General features: G+C 40.3%; 3 protein-coding genes across 3 annotated transcripts; 2 read left to right on the forward strand and 1 right to left on the reverse strand.

Annotated features, from left to right (window-relative positions):
• Window positions 1–4,444: 4,444 nt before the first annotated feature.
• On the reverse strand, window positions 4,445–5,907 carry LOC111601913 (protein odd-skipped). The gene is made up of 2 exons (XM_023318764.2): window positions 5,827–5,907; window positions 4,445–5,655 (listed from the first exon to the last, which is right to left on the reverse strand). Exons 1-2 carry the CDS (start codon window positions 5,897–5,899, stop codon window positions 4,463–4,465), a joined length of 1,266 nt encoding a protein of 421 aa, XP_023174532.2. The 5' UTR covers window positions 5,900–5,907; the 3' UTR covers window positions 4,445–4,462.
• An 8,290-nt stretch (window positions 5,908–14,197) lies between these two features.
• On the forward strand, window positions 14,198–14,691 carry LOC111601978 (kunitz-type serine protease inhibitor-like). Its single transcript, XM_023318861.2, has 2 exons — window positions 14,198–14,371; window positions 14,439–14,691. Exons 1-2 carry the CDS (start codon window positions 14,287–14,289, stop codon window positions 14,627–14,629), a joined length of 276 nt encoding a protein of 91 aa, XP_023174629.2. The 5' UTR covers window positions 14,198–14,286; the 3' UTR covers window positions 14,630–14,691.
• Window positions 14,692–15,589: 898 nt separating this feature from the next.
• LOC111601994 (protease inhibitor-like) lies at window positions 15,590–16,121 on the forward strand. The gene is made up of 2 exons (XM_023318886.2): window positions 15,590–15,733; window positions 15,801–16,121. Exons 1-2 carry the CDS (start codon window positions 15,649–15,651, stop codon window positions 15,989–15,991), a joined length of 276 nt encoding a protein of 91 aa, XP_023174654.2. The 5' UTR covers window positions 15,590–15,648; the 3' UTR covers window positions 15,992–16,121.
• The last annotated feature ends 3,426 nt before the right edge of the window (window positions 16,122–19,547 follow it).

Genomic DNA, 19,547 nt, shown 5'->3' on the forward strand with positions numbered 1-19,547 from the left:
GTCATTGCAAAAGGCAGGCGTCGGCATATCAAATGGTGCGAGCTGACAGCATAGACAATGTACAATTACCGGAGACAAGTTTTGGGCTTGGCCCACTTGAGCCAGAGGCTATGCGATGCTGTCATCGGCATCTCCAATCATCTATGTAGCTAACGCTTGGCTCGTGATTGTGATCATGGGCAACAACTTGATGCCGAGCACCACTCGATGGCTGCCGCCTTTGTGCGGTGGCTGTCAACGCATCAAGCCACAAAATGGCGCACATTTCTAATGTGGCCGTTGGCTGTGGCATTATTGAATGGCGGCAAATCGATTTGCAACGTTTTAATTGCCGCACAAATTGAGCCAAGAGGCAACTTCATTTGCTCCGCGATCGTGGCCATAACTCGTATTTCGTATTCCGTATTCTGGGTGGTCACACAAGGCCACTTGGAGTGCGAACGTGCCTCGGGCACTGGCCAATTGTTGGGCCAGGAACAGGTCATTAAACAGCAACCCCCCGGCCTGCTAGGGGTAGCACTCGCTGCTCGTAGGGGTGCTGCTGACTGACTGACTGGCTGCTGGGCAGTAAATGGCTCACTTTTGGCAGACGTTGTGCACTGCCTGCTGCTTAATCAGCCAGGGGCAGCGTCAGGGGCTAGAGAAGATGCCACCCTAGTTGCGGAACCGATACGTTTAATTGTGGCCTAAAACTGACACACACATACACACACACAGACAGACAAGTCCGTTGTCTGGCTGAGTGAAGGCGACAATATATCCATCAATCTGAGCTCACAGGATAACACGCTTGCCATCCTTGTCTGCTGCTGTTGGCCGCCCGCTGTGACTTTCACAAAATATTTTGGTTGTACGCAGTGCGGATTCGTGCAATTATGGGCCTGTTTGTGGACAATGTGTGTCGAATGCTCAGCGACATGAACCGGGCCACAGCATATCCTGGCCACCATGTATCCTGCGGCGAGCTGTTGCCAAAACACAGCCAGCTCTACAGAGCCGAGCAACAAGTTCTATGGTTGACCAGAAGATAAGACCCGAGAAAAGCAAAAAAAAAATAGAAAATAAAAAAGGAAAAGGAAAACAGAATCTCGCTGCGTTTGCTGGCCAACCCACTGGCCAGGGCAGAGCCACAGGCTGTCGCAGATATTGAAATGTCTACAGGATCGAGGCGTGGCAGGAGGGCGCGTCCCGTATACTTGTGCTGCCACCTAGGACGCCACAGCTGAGACGCGTTGCAATGTAGACATCAATACTTGCCCCTAGCCCATAATACCTTTACATTTTGCATGCCACATTTGACAGTTGGCAGTTGGCAGTTGGCCTAAAATCAATTGTACATGGCCATAATGGCCAGTGTCATCAGAGAAAATAACAAAAAGTTGTTTAGAAAATTGAAGCAGCAAATGAGCCAGCAGCTGGTCCAATCAAGCAGCAGCACCCCAGGCAACCCCTGTATATATAGGAGAAACCTCAATTAAAGACAAACTCCAGACAACTATCGCCGCATTGCACAGTTCCTGGTAATGCGCGTGCTAATGGCAATGCAATGGAATCCCGTTTCCAGTTCTAGATCTATTGCACAATTGCCAATTGTCAATTGTCTGGATCTTCTCGTTTGGCACGTTCCTAACCACTGTGCCTTAGCTATTCAATGGACTTCTATAGAACTGAAAACACGACGACCACACCCAAAAATAAATAATGCCCGTATAGCAACATCGACTTGGACATCAACAGAATGCGAGCATCAAATTCAAGAGTTATCGTAAATTAAAAGATTTGACAGTTTGAAGCTGGACCAGTTGCCATGTAGAGGCTACGCTGCGGCTAAATTGGAATCTTGTAAATTAATAGATGCCTCAAATATGAGAGACGATTTGAGTTATGCATTTGCATTTGCCTAAACAAAATCATTTCATTGCTGACAACATCTTGAAATTTCAGCTGCTGCGAGCTGGCTGAGGCAAAGGCGACAGAAACAATGTTGAAATAACTTTTGATTGGGGCAGCTTTTTGTTTTTTTTTTCATAAATATTATACAAATGTTTATATGGAAGCAAATTTATAGAGAATCAGCCGAACAATAATAATTTGCTATTAATTTTAGGGATATCAAAAATACATTAAAGAAACTGATTACAACAAAGAGTTAATGTCGCAAATAAAATATACCAAATTTATGGCTTGCTTTCAGTGCCAAATTATCAGAAAATTTAATTTTAGAAAATATTGTGCACAAACAAACTTTAGCACACTGAAGAACTGCACTATTTTTGAGCGATATATAAATATATATATACATATATAGAATAATTATCGCACTTATATTATAAATACTGCAGCCCGTTTTGAATCGATATGAAAAAGAAATCTTTACACAAATTTAATGACTGAATTATTTCCTATGCTGAGTGCAGTCGTCTTAGAAAAGAAATCTTTTAAAAATTAAGATTTTTCTGCTTCGCAGAAATATGTCTGTTTGCAAACTTTTACGTCAATAGCTAGAAATATATATACGTTTCAAACTAAGCTGTTGATACTGATAAGAATATATATATGTATAAATACTTTATGACGTCTCATACGTACGTCATCATTTTCAATATAAAATAATATTATTTATAGCACAAATAATAGTTTAACTTACAGATAAAGGCTAACATACCATAAATGAGATATTCGACAAGAATTGTTAAAGCCTAGTATTCAAGCCTTCTTTTAATATGTGAGCTTTTTAAAGTTATACATTTTTTAAGTTTTAAATTTGGGAATTTTTTAAAATACGAAATCTCTAATTAAAACTGATGATAAACTGCCAGTTGAAACATGATCAAAACTTCATAACTTAACTATTTTATGCATAGGCAAACATATGTTTTTTAAAAATCTTTAGTAAAGTGAAACAAGAGTTCTTAGTTCTTCGTATGTTTTTTGTGAAATGCTAGTTCGAGTCATATTCTACATTGAATGTTACTGTGCTTTTTGGCAAAATCTTGCTAAATGAGAGATTAGGATAGTCTACTTAATAGTGCAAATAAGCATTTTGTGAAAGAACTTGCTAAGGCTTAAATCAAATGAAAATCTAGCTAATTTCTCTTGGATATGAAAAGAAATTTTCGCATGCAATGCATAAAATAAAAAAGAAAACACATTTTTATTTAAACTTTTCGTTTTACTTAAAATCTTTAAAGAAAGTTGACTAAAATGAAATTTTTGTTTTAATTTTGAAAGCATTTTTAAATATTAGTATTATATATAAAAACAATGTTTTTTATATTTTTGTTCTATAAAAATGCTTTCAGCTGAGGTTTATAAAAGTCTAGATATCTATTAAAAACCACACCTAATCACAATATTTATCTGAAATATCAATAGATATAGCACAGAAATTCTAGATATATCATCATACTACTTCCAAAAGATACTGAAAACTCTGGTCATATACTACAAGCCCAAAAAGAAATAGTTAACATAAAGCCAACTTTAGGCAAAGTACGTCTACTTTTCTTTACCAGAAATTAGTCATATTCGAGTTAAGATAAACAAATCATGTTTATTTAGCTTATACAATTGCGCATAATTCATATATTTTGCGATAGCTTTTGTTTTTATCATACATAGACCGTATATAGTACATATACATATGTAGCTATCATATCATATAGACATACATACATCTAGAGCTAGAGAAGATAATGAGATCGTGGTTTCTTTGTGGGTAGAACTCGCGTTTGTCATTGGGAGAAACTCATAACACTTAACTAAAATTAACAAACATTGTATTGATTTACAAATATATGTGTGTGTTTATGTATTTAAATGCATTAAATTATAAAATAAAATAACAAATTGTTGTAGTCATAATTATAATTGTACAGTCTTTGAATAACCGATGAAGGTCTGAGGTTTTCTCTGGGAATTGGTATTGGTGCGTTACAAACTGAATGCGTCTACTACTGGCTATAAGGTACATACGATAATATAACTATGTAGATATATATTGATACCTAAGATTAAAGTACAGTGGGGCAAGAGTCATCTCTAATGCCACATGTTTTGGAATTGTTCTCTTTCGCAATACTTTCTACTAAGTTTCCATTTGTGTTTAGTTTGTTTGATTTTCCTTTGGCTTTTTGCAGTTGCTAGCGCCAATGCGACAGCTATATAGTATTGGGTCTATATAGAAAGTCGATTGGGCTAGTTGTGACTGGTTGGGTTGCTGCCTTTGCTTCACTGGGGCGGCGGCGACGGCGACGGCGGCGACGGCTACGGCTACGGTGAGTAGGTGTGCTGGGGGCGTGACCTGCGGCTCGAACTCAAAGTGGGCGGCACTGAGGCTGTAGCTGAAGCTGAGCTGACTGCTGCTCCGGGCCAGGCACTTCCCATGCCTGGCGGTGCTCAGCATTCTGGATGCGAAGGCATCCTGAACATAAAACCAATAAATTGCGATCAGCTGACTCATCTATCTGCTCATGATCTCATCGATGGTGAAGCCCAGCGTTCGCTTGGGCCGCTCCGCAGTGGCACCGCCTGACGACGACAGATCCAAAGCGGGCGTATTATGATTGGAGCCGGGACTAACCAGCTGCGCAGGCTGAACTGCTGAGCTCAATGGTTGGCTGGATCGTGGAACTGCTGCTCCTGCTGCTGCAGCTGCTGCTGCTGCCTGAGCAGCTGTGGCTGATTCGCTGTGGCTCTGCAGATGACTCTTGAGATTCGCACGCTGATTGAAGCTGCGCTGGCAGATGGGACACTTGTGCGGACCCTCCTCCAAGTGGGTGACCTTGTGCACGGCCAGCGTGCGCGACTGGCAGAAGCCCTTGCCGCAGTCGTTGCACTTGAATGGCTTCTCCTTCGAGTGTATGTAGCGATGATCACGCAGATGATCCTGACGTCTGAAGGCCTTGCCGCAGATGTCGCAGGAATAGGGACGCTCGTCCGTGTGGGTGCGTTCGTGTATGAGCAGATTGTAGGACTTGGTGAACTGGCGATTGCAGTACTTGCAGATGAACTGCTTCTTGGGCCGGCTGCTGCCGCCGCCACCGCCTGTGGCACCGGCTGCTGCAGCGCCGCTCAGCTTCAAACTGGGCATAACTCCAAAATGGCGAGCGGCCGCATGCAGCGTATGCAGTCCAGCGGGATAGGGACGCACATGGGGATGGCCATGGGCATGGGGATGGCCGTGATGGTGCGGATGATGGGGATGTGGATGCGGGTGCGGATGATGGTGATGACCAGCTGCAGCAGCTGCTGCCTGTTGTTGCTGTTGCTGCTGCTGGTAGATGGCGGCATTACGTATCCATTGGTTCATGAGCAACGCCTGCTGATGCACGGCCACGGGATCGGCATTGGCTCCGGCATAAACCGGATAATGACCATGCGGATGCTGCTGTTGCATCTGCAGCCAGAGGCGATGATGTTGTTGCTGCTGCTGATGTTGCTGTTGCTGTTGATGCTGCTGGTGCTGTTGCTGCTGGTGCTGCTGCTGTTGCTGGTAGTGCGCCATGTGTCGCAAATGTAGCTGCGTGGCCACCGCCTCATCGGAGGCTGTGCGCCGCAGCGGCTCTTCGGTGGGCGTGTGCGGTGGCGTCAACATTGGTGACAGGCTGCTTTCGCGCTCCTCCTTGATGACAATGAAATCCTCCTCGACAAAGTCTGAAGATAGCACAAGATAAGAAATATTGTGATTTAGTGATTGATCTAAAAACTCTGCTCAACGTGTACTTTCAACAACACCAAAAAGCACAAAAATTTAATTTTAACTTTATCTCTCTCTCTCTCTCTTTCTCTATCGCTGCTTTGCCGTCGGCTTTTTCTCGTGCTTACCTTGTTCTCTGCTTATGTTAAGCTCGTCGTCCACGGTTATGTTGCTGATGGGCGAAGCTGAAGTGGAAGACATATTCCCTTTTTTGTCTTCGTTAAAATTTGTTGTTCTTAGTTTGTGTTTGTGTTGTTAGCACTTGCTTTATTGGCTGTTTTCTTTTCTTTTTTACACTGTCACTTTGCACTAACTGTAAAATTGGTTCTTTTAGCTTTGGTCTCTGGTTTTTACGTCTTTTTCAGCAGTTGTTTTTTTTTGTGCTTGCTGCTATGCGCTCTTCTCTTTGCTGCGACGTGCCCACGACAACGTCTCAACTCAAACTGAATTCTGCTGTCGTTTTGTTACTCTCCGACTCAAACTCGTGAAAATGTTCGACGACTCAAAGCGTATATCAAGTGCGCTCTTGCCTTCTCGCTCTCACTTAACCATTCTGTTCAACTGATAGCGTGTATGCGTGCATGAATGTGTGCGTGTGTGTGTTGAGTGAACTGACTTCTGCTGTGGCTGCTGCTGCTGCTGCTGTGGCTGCTGCTGCTGCTGTTGCTGTAGCCGTGAGTAGCGCTCGTTAATAACTGAATGCAACTGCGGCGTCGTCGACCGGTTTTGAAGCGAACCAACAGCAGCTGCCTTTTTGTCGTCGTCGCTGCTCGTTGTTGTTTTTGTTGTCGGGGTTGAATTTATTTGGAAATGGCAGATACGTACACGCCTACCTGCTGCCCAACGAAGCGCTCGGATTGGTTGATTCCAACTACCAGCGGCTGCCGTATCTGTTTCGGGTCTTTGTTTTTGTTTCTGTTTCTGTTTTTGTATGCAGTGTTGTGTTTGTGCGCGCTCTGCGCGCGTGTTCGACATCGTACAGGGACGACTCCACGACTCAGCCACTCGGCATCGCCTCTTGTTCTCTCATACTCCCGTTCTCTGCCCGAGCTGAACGATGCTTGCTGCTCACTGGCAGTAAGCAAGCGGAAACTGTTGGGCTGATGGTCGGACGCCGTTGTCGGCTGCCGTTGCTGCCGATGCTGCTGCCGCTGCTGCTGCTGCCGCTGCTTCTGCTGCTGCTGGCAGGCAGCCATCAGCCCGGAGACGACCCGCATCCCACCCAGGCGCATGCCCCGGCCAGCTGGCCCTGTATATCCTGCTCCTGCTGCTGCTGATGCTGCTGGTTGCTGGTGCTGCCGTTGCTCGTGCGGCTTTTTGCCTCGCCCCAGGACATTGTAATCTATTGTCCTTCTTCTTCCTCTCCGTTTTTGTTTTGCATGTGCGTGTGCCTGATTCGTTTTCATTTAAATTTTAATTTGCCACACAAAACCAGAAATCACTTTTTTGACTGCCTCCCACGTTTTACACTTTCGCAGGAAAATTCAATTAGCCGGATCAAAGCAAATGTTGTCTAAACTCATTTCTCGCTTGGGGTGGACGCGTTTCCTCCTCATTTATGTCGATTTCCCGTATGATTATGCGTTACATAAGATAATTTTAAATTTTTTCCGAATCGTATGCAAATTACATTCGTACGCTCGTTTCGACAGCAATTGAATTATATTTATTGCTGATTTTATCATCAAATCACTTTGAAGACACTGCTTAAATATATATATTTATATAAGTGCTGCCTCTGGTAAGTTAATTAGTCAGGTTAATTGCACCTTCCGTTGCCCATTGCAAATTGCTTCTAATGAGTTTGACATTTGAAATTTAAAATTTAAAAGCTGCTTAAAAACTCTCTTTAAAATGTTCATAACTAATTGAATTGACTCAGAGTCAAGTAGCGGCACTCTATCGTTTCCGTACAGACAGACGCAAAAAAAAACATTTATTCAATTTTCTATCATTTTCTTCTTTTCAGCTGAGGCTAATGTCAATAATAATGTCAATTCGTCAGTAGATGATGATTATTTAATGTGCTCAATTGAAGCTTAACCGATTTGCAGTAATGCTTAAATTTGCCATATCAAATTGCTAAGCCTGAAGCAATCAAATTGATGTGCGGAGACTGTAAGAAGGCAAACTTGAAAAATTATAATAAATGCATTTTTTTATTACTTTATAAATAAAAAACTATATTTTTATAAATGTGCATGTATATATAGTTATAAAAATAGAAATAAACCTATAGGTTATTTAGTTTAAATATATAATAGAAAATACATAAAATAAAATTTGATATTGTTTAAGGAATTAATACTTGATATATTATAATGAATAGCCGTCTATATCAATATCAAGTGTTACAATGGAATGTCTGTTCACTGTTTTTTGCTATCGAAAGTGATTTTGTTTTTGGCAAAAGTTGACATCGGGAATACAGTTTATAGCGCTTATCAGCAAAGGCAGCCAGTTTAATACAGCAATTTAAGCTATAAAATTCCCAAATCTTAAGTAAGAAAGTACATACCAATATACTTATATAGAGTATGGAATGGATAACAAATTTGTTAGTTTCTGATTTGGAAGCAAAAATAGTATTATGGCAACAACAAAATAATCTTTATATATATGTATATATATATTTAATTTTAAGTAAAACATATTCTAAAATAAAATGATGAATATATAGAAACTAAATCCACTAAATATTAATATAAAATTGTAAATACTATTAATATAATTATATCTTTAAAAAGCAAGAATATCAATACAGCTTTTCAGTATTTTCGACATAATCTCAAAGTATTTAATGAAACTATTCTGACAAATAATTCCCTTGCCTTTAAAATATTATTCATATTTGATGTCTTTACATCTTCAAAAAGTCACCAAACCTTGTTTTAAATACTTCTTAAATGCCTATTTAGAGTGTTTATTTAGAGTGTTATTATTATTTATTATTTTATATATTTATTATAGTACTTTTATTTATGAATTATCCAATTTATATATATTGAGTACAGGTTCCTTATATTGATAGAAATTTTAAGTATAAGATATAAAATAATATAAAAAATATTCCCTGAATAATCTATATACGTACATCAAAGCAATAGTCATATCAAAATCATCCCAGTACATAGTATATACCAATATATATAATTATGTCATATACGATCCTTTAAGACCAAATAAAGTATTCTTAAAATCGTTCTTTAAATGTTTGTCTAATAAAAATGATTTCACTGAAAACTGGCCTTTTAGTTCTCCATTTATAAGTCGACTTCTGCTGGCCACATTAAACGATTTTCGTGGTTTTACCGCACATTAACGCAAGCGGCAAATCCATCAATTAGCTAATAGTTTTTCCGGCGGATATTGGCTCTGGCCTTAAGCCCAAGCCAAGCACCAACTAAGTCCGGGTCCGGGTCAAGTCAACAGAGACTTGGCATCGGTCTGTGCCCAGCTTAGTGGCACACTTTTCTTACTCTTACTCGGCAGGACTAATGGGATTTAGTCACTACTGTGCCGATGCAGGCCAATTAAAAAATATTTACACAACAATTTTTCGACGATTTTCCCAATTCTCTAAACCAACAGACGAGTCAAATGCAAAGTCAAATGGCTAGATCAAATATCCTGGCTAAGCAAAAAATCCAAATTTCCCATTTCCACACATGTGTGTGTGTGCCGGCTTGTTGTTGTTGTTATTGTTGTGTGTTTCTTTTGGCTAGCAGCTTTCTTGTGGCAACTGGCAAACGCCGCCGTTGACACTTGACAAACAGTCGGCGAACTTTTCCATTTCAAAGTGTTTCCCATAGCCAATCGGAATGCACGCGCAGTAATTAACATCATGTCATAAGTGTACAACAACAACAGCAACAACAACAACATAAACAAATAAATAATAATAGATAAAAACACAAACAGAACTCGGCTAGCTTGGCCCAGAGTCACAGTGAGTCAGATGAAAGACCCAGGCCGAATATTTCCCAGCACACACACAGCTTTGATATATGGCAGCAACTGTCAACTTCCTGTCAACAGACGACACATGTAGAAAGGATTAACTTTACACACACACGCATCACTTTGTATTTATTTGCATAAATAACGAGTCGAAAATCTGCTACTCGCAACACGGAAACGGAAATTGTCCGCCTTGACTTGATCATAAAAAGAGCAGAAAGAGAGAGAGAGAGTGAGGGAGAGTGGAAGAGAGACACACACAGAGACAGGATCTGGCCAAGGATGCACCAATAAAGAAGTCATTAGACCATAAAACCATAAAAACGAGCCAAAAAGCAAAACAGGCAACGGCAACTGCTCGACATTAGTAGCTCGGGCTGCCTGCGCCCTGGATTTTCGGGCGCACAAAAAATGTAGAGCATAAAAAATATATAACAACGAGAGCAACAGCAGCAGCAGCAGTAGAAAAAAAAATAAAAATAAAACAAAATCATCATAAAAACACAAATTTGACAATTCACTTGGCTTTTTGGCCTTTGCTGCTTCTTCTTCCTGCTCATTTTTTGCACCATAAAAACTGGCTTCGCAGAAGACCCTTGACCTTAGCTATCGTTGGCCTGGTTTTTAGCAACATTTTGACAAACAATTTCATTATCCAACTGCCTCGTTTACGATTTCATTTGTTTTTTGCCATTTCGGCGAAAAAAATTAGATTTTTTAGTGCAAAGTCGCGTTTGTCACCCAAAACATTTCACGGTTTTTTTTCCGTAACTTTTCGATATTCATGTTTTTTCACACTAAAAATGTCATTTCCTTTTTTTGTTTTTGTTAACTTATTTTATGCCCTGTTTTGGCTTTGTTTTTAGAGCACTTGTAATGGCCTTCAAATAATTCTTTGAAGTTGAAGTTGAATAAAGAAAATATAGATCTTTGGCATATGCATGTCTAATGGAAAGAAACAATAATTAAATATGTAAAAAATATAATAAAATAATATGAAAAGAATATATATATACATATATATTATATTTGGAAAGGTCGAAAAGTCTTTCAACAGAAATGTTGGCTTAGAAATCCCAGCAAATCATGGCATATATTGACAAAAAGTAGGTTGGAAATTGGATTTGAGTTTCCTATGAAAAATATTAAAGTCTACTGATATATTGAAAAACTAATATTAATATATTGAACTCTCAAGGGGTGCATAGGTAATGAGATATGAACTAACTCATTTTTATAAAGCGATAGAGAAGAGCTAAAGTAATTAGTTGTTATTATTGACTATGCATACTTAATTGTATATAAGTTCTACTTAATTATGATATGAATATAGATTCTTTAAAAATAGATTTTAGTTAATTCTAAGCACAAATCAACTGAATTTACTAATCAGCAATCAGACTATAATTTTTGCATCTATCAACCAGATATCTGTTGTCTGCTGAATTTAGTGAGCAGAAGTAGAAATCAATTGACTCAAAAAGAGGCATAAGTGAGAGCGTAAGCATCAGCTCAGCATCTCCTTTATAGCCGTCGATAACTAGATAAATAAAAGGGTTTATTTAAATTTAATTTTAAGGCAAGGAATCATAACTTATTCAAATTTAATTTTGAAGATCTCTTCTTTTGTTAGAACAAATCAAAAAACTGTCTAAACTCAATTACCCTGCCGTGAAAGAGCTCAAGTTTTTTAAAATTTGAATGCATTTTTATTGCTGAACACAAAAACTGTTTTTAACTATATTTATATTTAAATATATACTCTAAGATAAATATGTAACGCAAAGATAATTGAATTTGAAAAGTAACTTTTGAAGACCTACAAAAGAAGCCGCCAACAATTTGAATTTCACCATTCCAAGCTATGCTTGCTGCATAGCCTTAAACTACTTGGAACAGCAAATACTACTCACGAGCTCAGATCTCAAGGCAAACTGACAAGAAAAGCAAACGTAAACAATCAAAATAAACGCGAAAATGCTTCCAATGAAAAGTGGGAAAATGTGATTTTTCGTCTAGCAAAAAGTTGAGAAAAGTAAAAGTCGAAAAATTGTCGCAGGCCTTGAGCTGAAAGGCACTTTATAATTAGGTAAATATGCGCGAAACGCACTTTTATTGTAAAGGGGAGTTGCCCGGGCAGAAGTCAAGGCTAGACGGTTGCATTTCTGGCATTGTCTCAATTCGCATTGCTTGCGAAAAGTATCTAAACACACCATAAACGTGTCACGCCCGCGACTCGCTTGGCCAACATACGCGTATATCTGGCAGCGGCTGTAAAAGGACCAAGGACACAGTTGGGCAACGAGCGACCAAAAACCAAAACACCAAATTGCCAAAAGGGCAAAAAGGGGTGTACCCTTTACCAGCGTAATTAAACGGGTTGGCCAGGTAGATAGCTCGTTGGCTTGATACCTTGCGAGCGTCTTTGCGCTCTCATTGTGTGCGCGCCTTGTGGTGGGCGCGACGCACTTTTACTCCTTGCAGTTACCTGGAAAATTGCAAAGGTGTGTGCCAGCGGCTTAGCTGTAGTGCACTGTAGCTGTGTCTGAGTGCGTGTGTGTTGTGACTTGAAATATCAGATGTAGCTGCAAGTTGGTTTCTTGGCCGTGGCGAAAGGCTGCAAAAGGGTTGCATTTATTTGGCAAAATAATTAGATTGATCCTCGGCTGAGCAGCAACGATTACTGGTCAAATTAGCGCTGCAGCAGGCTCCTCCCTTGACACCGCCCGCGCCAGCCAGCGACTTCTCGCGGCGGCAGCTACTTAATGCAACGCGCGCTTATCACCGCCTGCGTGTGTGGCCATAAAATTGCGTCGCTGCGATAAGCCGCAACAACAAAAATGTCGCAAAATCTAATAAAAATACGTACACACATACAGAGACGTCGGGCTCAGGTGAGTTGCGAGGGGGCTGTCAACAACAACGAGAGCTTTTTTTATGATCTGCCTGACTTTGATTTTAGCCGCCGCGCTTGTCATAAACTGCGGCGGCTTTCATATGTTGCCGGCTGTTGATTTTCATATTTCATATGCCTTTAACAGTTCTCTCTCCCCTTTTTTTATGTTTTATTTGCGTTTGTGATTTAGCAATATGGCGGCGGCAGCAGCAACAAGGCGGCAAATGGCGGCAGCCACAAAAAGCCAATCACAATGCGCGCCCAACCCCACCCCTATCCCCACAGCTCTGCAGACAATGGCACGCAACCCACCCCCCTCTGGGCGCAACGAGGCTTTGATTAATGCGTGCGCCTTTCGACCAGAGGCCTAATTGATTTGCTGTTCGTCTATTTTGAATGCTTTTCAATTAGCTCGAAAAGGTAAGAAAAACTCCCGTTGCGCCGCTGAACCATTGAACTGTTTTGGCCGTCTAATTAAAGCGCTATTAATGATACGCCCACCCACTGCTAGCCGAGACGTACAGTTGTGGCCGATGCCCCGATGATATCGCTTACAGCACTAATCAGCACCAGAAATCCAATCCAAGTGTGTAATTAATAATGCTCCGTTTGGGTTTCCAGCGAACGCTTGTAAAGTATTCAAATTACGAAGAGGAAAAGTGTGAAAATGCGTTTTCTCCATGCCCGAAGGCAGCCATAACATTCGTTGATTTATGACTGCAAACATGTGCGACCCACCAGATCCTTTGGCGCATCCTTCAGCGCCACTTCAGCCGCATTCCAGGCCCTAAGTGTCAAGTACACGTATCTGACCGTAGCCACGATCCAATTACATGCTATGCTGGTTTATTTGGTCACTTGCCCTTTGGTGTGTTTACAGTGCTTACGCTGCTCTTCATAAATTACGCAATGCTTCAGCTCGAACTCCTCCCACGACAACAGTCGGCGTAACCCGATGCCCAAATCCTTTGTCGATAACAATTCTGGAAAACTCTTGCCTTGCACTTTGTTTACATACGCGCCATGAGACTAATTGTCGCGACTCCGCATTGACGAAGTCCCGAAAAACTTAACTCCAGTGGAAGCTGCTCAAAGTCTGATCCGCAGACTTAGATCCAAGCGTCTGGGTGGTCCATTTGCATGGCCACTCTCAAGTGGCACATTTTGCAGTTGCACTTTTACGACTAACTACTTACTAAACATAAATACTTAGAGCTAATGCGTACGTTTCGGGGAAACAGTGCCATCGATAGCAGCCAAACGGTAGTTCCACAGCGCTTCAATACTCGAGTGGTTTCCCGTTGATTTCCCACTGCTCACAACTTCAAGATTGTTTGGTTTCGTTTTGACAAGATCTGGGCAGCAGCCGAAGAAGCAGAAGAGGCCCTAGAGTCATGCATATGGACTAGAGTTTGTTGCGAGGTCTCAGAGACAAAGTGAAGGAATCAAAATTGAAGTCACAGTGCCTTCCCCTAGTTTACTTCCTTTTGTTTTGCTTGATACTTGTTCAGCTTTTTCAGCCATATAAAGACGTAAGCTGACTTATGCCATTTAAGTTGGATCCGGAAGCCACAACTTCGAGCTGCAACAATTGATTAAGTAGCTAGCATAACGAAAATGTTCAGTTTTAGTTTCAGTTACGCCCTAATTATTTAAGATTCAAATGTCAAGCTAAACATTTGTTCTATATTCAGTTCACTTGCAACAGGCAAAGCCAAGCTATACCAGCAGAATGAGGAGATTTAATAAAGTTCTGAGTCTATTAACGCTAGGCTTCATAGCTTTATTCATAATAGGCACTGATGGGACAACTAGCTGTAAGTCTAATCATATGTATCTGCTCAGTAATTAATAATAATGCTCAATCCTTTGTCCACCCTCAAGCGCGATGCTTTAGAAAACCGAATCTGGGCAAATCGTGCGGTAAACAGGGACACTACTACTACTATGTGGTGGCTCACAACATGTGCGTTAGTTTTGTGTATACCGGATGCAATACCGTAATCGAAAAAAACGAAAATCGCTTTAAAACGTTCGATGAATGTGAGAATGTTTGTTTAAGGTTCGACAAATGAAATAATATCATTTATTAAGCTCGCAATAAACCAAGTGACTAACTGAAGTCAATTTTAACTAAGGGCTGACATTGTTTTATTCGATCTCAAGGAATCGTAGATACAGAAAAAAATTTAATGTACATTTATGTAAATAATTATGTAAATAAACTACTTAAATTAAGCTTCGAGTTGAGCTGAATTAAGTCTGTAACAAAAACTCAGATCTTGAAATGCCTTGTGTAATAGACAGGATTAATTTTAAAAGCACACAAGACCAGAAGTCTTCACAGAGAGGACACAAGGAGTACTCAATTATAGCTGACGATGATCAATAATTAATTAAGTTGCCTTGCCATATATTCACGTTGGTTTACTGCCACAAAACTGTGCTAATTTACATTTTAAATAAGATTTTAGATTATATTGGTTATGTGAACATTTGTGCAACAGACAGAAGCAGACTTCGTAGGTACCACATCTAAGCAATGAGTCTGGTTGAGCTGGATATGAGCTGAATCTGAGTGGAGTCTGTGGGAGTTGGCACTGAGTCCCAGCTGAGTCTGTCCGTCTATCCATCCGTATAAAAGCGTTAATCTCTTAAGCCACAGTAGCTAGATTTATTATTGATTACAAATTTATATATATATATATATATATATATTTAAAAAAAAAAAAAAAATATATATATATATATATTTGGGCAGCAACCGAAGAAGCAGAAGAGGCCCTAGAGTCATGCATATGGACTAGAGTTTTTTGCGAGGTCTCAGAGACGAAGTGAAGGAATCAAAATTGAAGTCACAGTGCCTTCCCCTAGTTTACTTCCTTTCGTTTTGTTTGATACTTGGTCAGCTTTTTCAGCCATATAAAGACGCAAGCTGACTTATGCCATTTAAGTTGATTAAGTAGCTAGCATAACGAAAATGTTCATTTTAGTTTCAGTTACGCCCTAATTATTTAAGATTCAAATGTCAAGCTAAACTTTTGTTCTATATTCAGTTCACTTGCAACAGGCAAAGGCAAGCTATACCAGCAGAATGAGGAGATTTAATCAAGTTCTGAGTCTATTAATGCTAGGCTTCATAGCTTTATTCATAAATGGCACTGATGGGATAATTAGCAGTAAGTCTAATCATATGTATCTGCTCAGTAATTAATAATAATGCTCAATCCTTTGTCCACCCTCAAGTGCGATGCTTTAAAAGACCGAATGTGGGCCCATCGTGCGGTAAACGTGGACTCTACTTTAACTATGAGGTGGTTGAGAACATGTGCCGTGGCTTTATCTACACCGGATGCAATACAGAAATCAATACAGACGAAAATCGCTTTGAAACGGTCGAAGACTGTGAGGATACTTGTTTAATGTACCAAATTTGAAAAAATATAATTTATTGTTTTTTTTCGATCTCAAAGAATCGTAGATACAGAAAAAAATTTAATGTACATTTATGTAAATAATTATGTAAATAAACTACTTAAATTAAGCTTTGAGTTGAGCTGAATTAAGTCTGGAACAAAAACTCCTGTCTTGAAATGCCTTGTGTAATAGAAAGGATTAATTTTAAAAGCACACAAGACCAGAAGTCTTCACAGAGAGGATAGAAGGAGTACTGTACTATAGCTGACGATGATCAATGCGCGCTTGCGCAGTAAAAAATTTTAATTAAACTGAAATAATTAATTAAGTTACCTTGCCATATATTCACGTTGGTTTACTGCCTCAAAATTGTGCTAATTTACATTTTAAATAAAATTTCGTAGATACCACATCTACGCAATGAGTCTGGCTGAGCTGGATATGAGCTGAATCTGAGTGGAGTCTGTGGGAGTTGGCACTGAGTCCCAGCTGAGTCTGTCCGTCTATCCATCCGTATAAAAGCGTTAATCTCTTAAGCCGCAGTAGCTCGATTTATTATTGATTCCAAATTTATATATATGTATATATATTTCCTTTTCCTTTATATATATATATATATATATATATATATATATAGACTTATTATTATAGATTTATTATTGAATAAATATTTATATATATATATTTACAAATAAAATAATTACAGAAAAGTGACAAGCCTCTAAACCAAGATACTTAAATTATTTATAAATAGTATAAATATTTAAAAATATATATTTTACTTACAATACGCAAAACCTATTTCCTTTGCTTAGTCAGTCCACGACTTGTTTGCTACAACTCCATCCATTTCCTTTAATGTGCAGCTAATCGAAGTACCTTGCTTGGTTAACCCAACATTTGATGTTTGTCACCTTCAGCGGCGCTGTCGGACATCATCGGACATCGTCGGAATTGTGCCTGAAATAATTATCTATTTGGCAAACATGCTGGACAGCTTCATCATCAGCAGCGTCCCTCAAGTACAGCAACTCGAATATCCAATTGCAATTAGCCGTATCCTTGAGTTACGAATACGCCGGAGGGGGCACGAGGTTAGCCCAAGCAGCCAGAATTGCTGGGTTTTTGCCAGGCGAGCGAAGCGAATGCGAAACGAACAGCTCTCGGTATTGGCCCAACGACAATTTGAAGTGGAATCTGCACGGGCCTAATGTTGTGATTAGCATCTGCGTTGACAAACACAGTGAGCGGTCCCAAGGCGAGCAGGAACGGCATTGCCTTGGACAGTGTCCCCCACCCAAGATGAATAATTATAGCTGATCTTTATGCGCTTGCCGGCTCCTTGCTGCGACCGTTAATGGGCTAAATGTTGCACTGAGAGAGCTGCGACTGGAGAGCGCTGGCCTTACCTGCAGCGTTTTGGCATTCCGAAAATTCCATTTTTCCTTCAATTGATGCGCTCAGTGAGTCGTCGCATTGTTAGACAAAACGAATTCACGCGTATTCCGCCGAAACTCGCTAATGGTCACAGCGTCCAGCTTCGCAGCAACGCAGCAACGCAGCATCGGCTTCACCTTGGTCTCCGCCTGTGATGATGATGGAAATTTGAAAATACAGAAGGTTCAATAATTGCAACATCATTGTGAGCGATGAGCGATGCCTTCGCACCAAAGAGACAGACAGAGAAAGAGAGAGCGAGGGAGAGAGGGAGAGATAGAGACAGGCCAAGCTCGACTGCCTTTTTGCTTGAAAATCAGTGACTTTGTATCAATAACAATGCTGTAAACAAATTGTGTATGTTGCTGCTGCTGCTGCTGCTGCACACTTCGAGAGAGCGAAACGGGAGAGAGTTGCCGGCGAACACGCGTGTCCCTGGCTGCCATTTTTCCAAGCGCAGCGCAACAATGCAACTGAAGATCAGCGAGAGAATCGTTTTATTGCCTCGAATACCTGCCGCCTACCTCTGCCGCTCAAGCTCGATCGGCAGCAATGCATTTATATTGCAGCAATTTCGTATCAATTGAATGTCTTCCACGAATCCGCAGCGGCCATAAAGAGCGTCGCGTGTAGGAAGGACAATCCAGCAACAACAGCAAACAGCAAACAGCAAACAAAATCAACAAATGGAAATGCGAGAACCCTGAACACGACGAAGACTTCTTGGCCATTTCAGTTGATGCCAATTTTTTTTGTATGCGCTTCACCTTCACTTTGACCGTGCCCCTGCTCCTGCCACTCTACCCATTCCCATTCCCATTTCCATGCCCATTTGCCCTGCCATTCCCGTTTATTGGCCTCGGCCGGCGTCTTTTTGTCATCGCAATTCACGTGTAAAACATGCCTCAAGTTTTGTCTCTTCAGTTTTTGGCTCGCGACTCCTTTGCCCAGTTTCCTGTTTACCTTGCCGACTTCAGCCTTCAGTTCGCTGCGCACGCGCCTCTAAAGCAGAATCAACAAAACACTGAAAACTCTTGACCCAGAGTCGATTCCGCTGAACTCTAGGCGCACGAATCAACTTCCTGCCACTTGAGCGCCCAGTCTAAGGTGCAGCTGACCTACCGCTGGAGGTGCCCTACTTCAGGACACTCTCTGAACCACAAGTGTACAAGACAATCAAAAGTCATATTCAAAATCTATTACTAATATTATTAGTGGGACTACGATTAGTATTTCTTTATTGGTTAAACTGAGTTGAAGAGTTGGGAATGGGAGCAACTTCAAGTGTTTGGGCGACACTCATAAATTAGTAATTGATATCACTTTCTCTCTATGTCTCTCTCTCTCCTTCACTTTCTCACAATAGCATCTTGAGCTCTTATATTGATTGCTCAGATTTTTATGTCTTCAACATCCACATAGAGCTTCCACACTTAATTAACTTAATTAACTTATTTCTCTATTCTTACATTAGCTGAGTATGCGACGTTGAAAGTTCTTTACCCAATGCTGTCTTTAGGCTTGAAGCTGTTTAACAGTTAACGAATTATATTATTCATAACATATTAATACAGTCAGCATCTCAGCTGTCTTCTCTGTTCCCTGAGGAGCCAATTTATATTCAAGCCACATTCCTTATCACTGCATGACATTGATCTAAATCTAAGTACTCTAAGTTAAAGGATTTCGACTGCTGCCCTCTCTCAACCTTTTCAATCAATGCTCTAAGGCTATTAATCTACAGCTCATTTTAAGTACTCTTAGTTAAAGGATTTCGACTCTTGCCCTCTCTTAACTTTCAATTTTGCAATTCTTATCAATAAAATCCAAGTCTTTGAAGAAGAGCAAGACAACAAGGCCATATGCCATCAGTTGCTAAAAATAAGTAAATAAGTAAATATACACTATTATTAATACGCTAAAGTCTACTTTCATATATATCAAGCCTCACAGAATGCAGTATAAAAACAACTTCAAGTAGTCTAAAAATGTTGAGCTGCAATGAATTTGGCCTGAACAGGTCGACTCAAGTATATTTTAGCTGTAACAGAGCATGAAAAGTGGGAAACTATTTTACTAATTACTATCGCTATCTATGCATATCAGTCACAATCTGTGTACAGCATTTAATATTCAAGT

The sequence above is a fragment of the Drosophila hydei genome, unplaced genomic scaffold (genome assembly GCF_003285905.1).
Source record: "Drosophila hydei strain 15085-1641.00,03,60 unplaced genomic scaffold, DhydRS2 tig00008114-arrow-pilon, whole genome shotgun sequence".
In the NCBI taxonomy this organism is placed as follows: Eukaryota; Metazoa; Arthropoda; class Insecta; order Diptera; family Drosophilidae; genus Drosophila; species Drosophila hydei.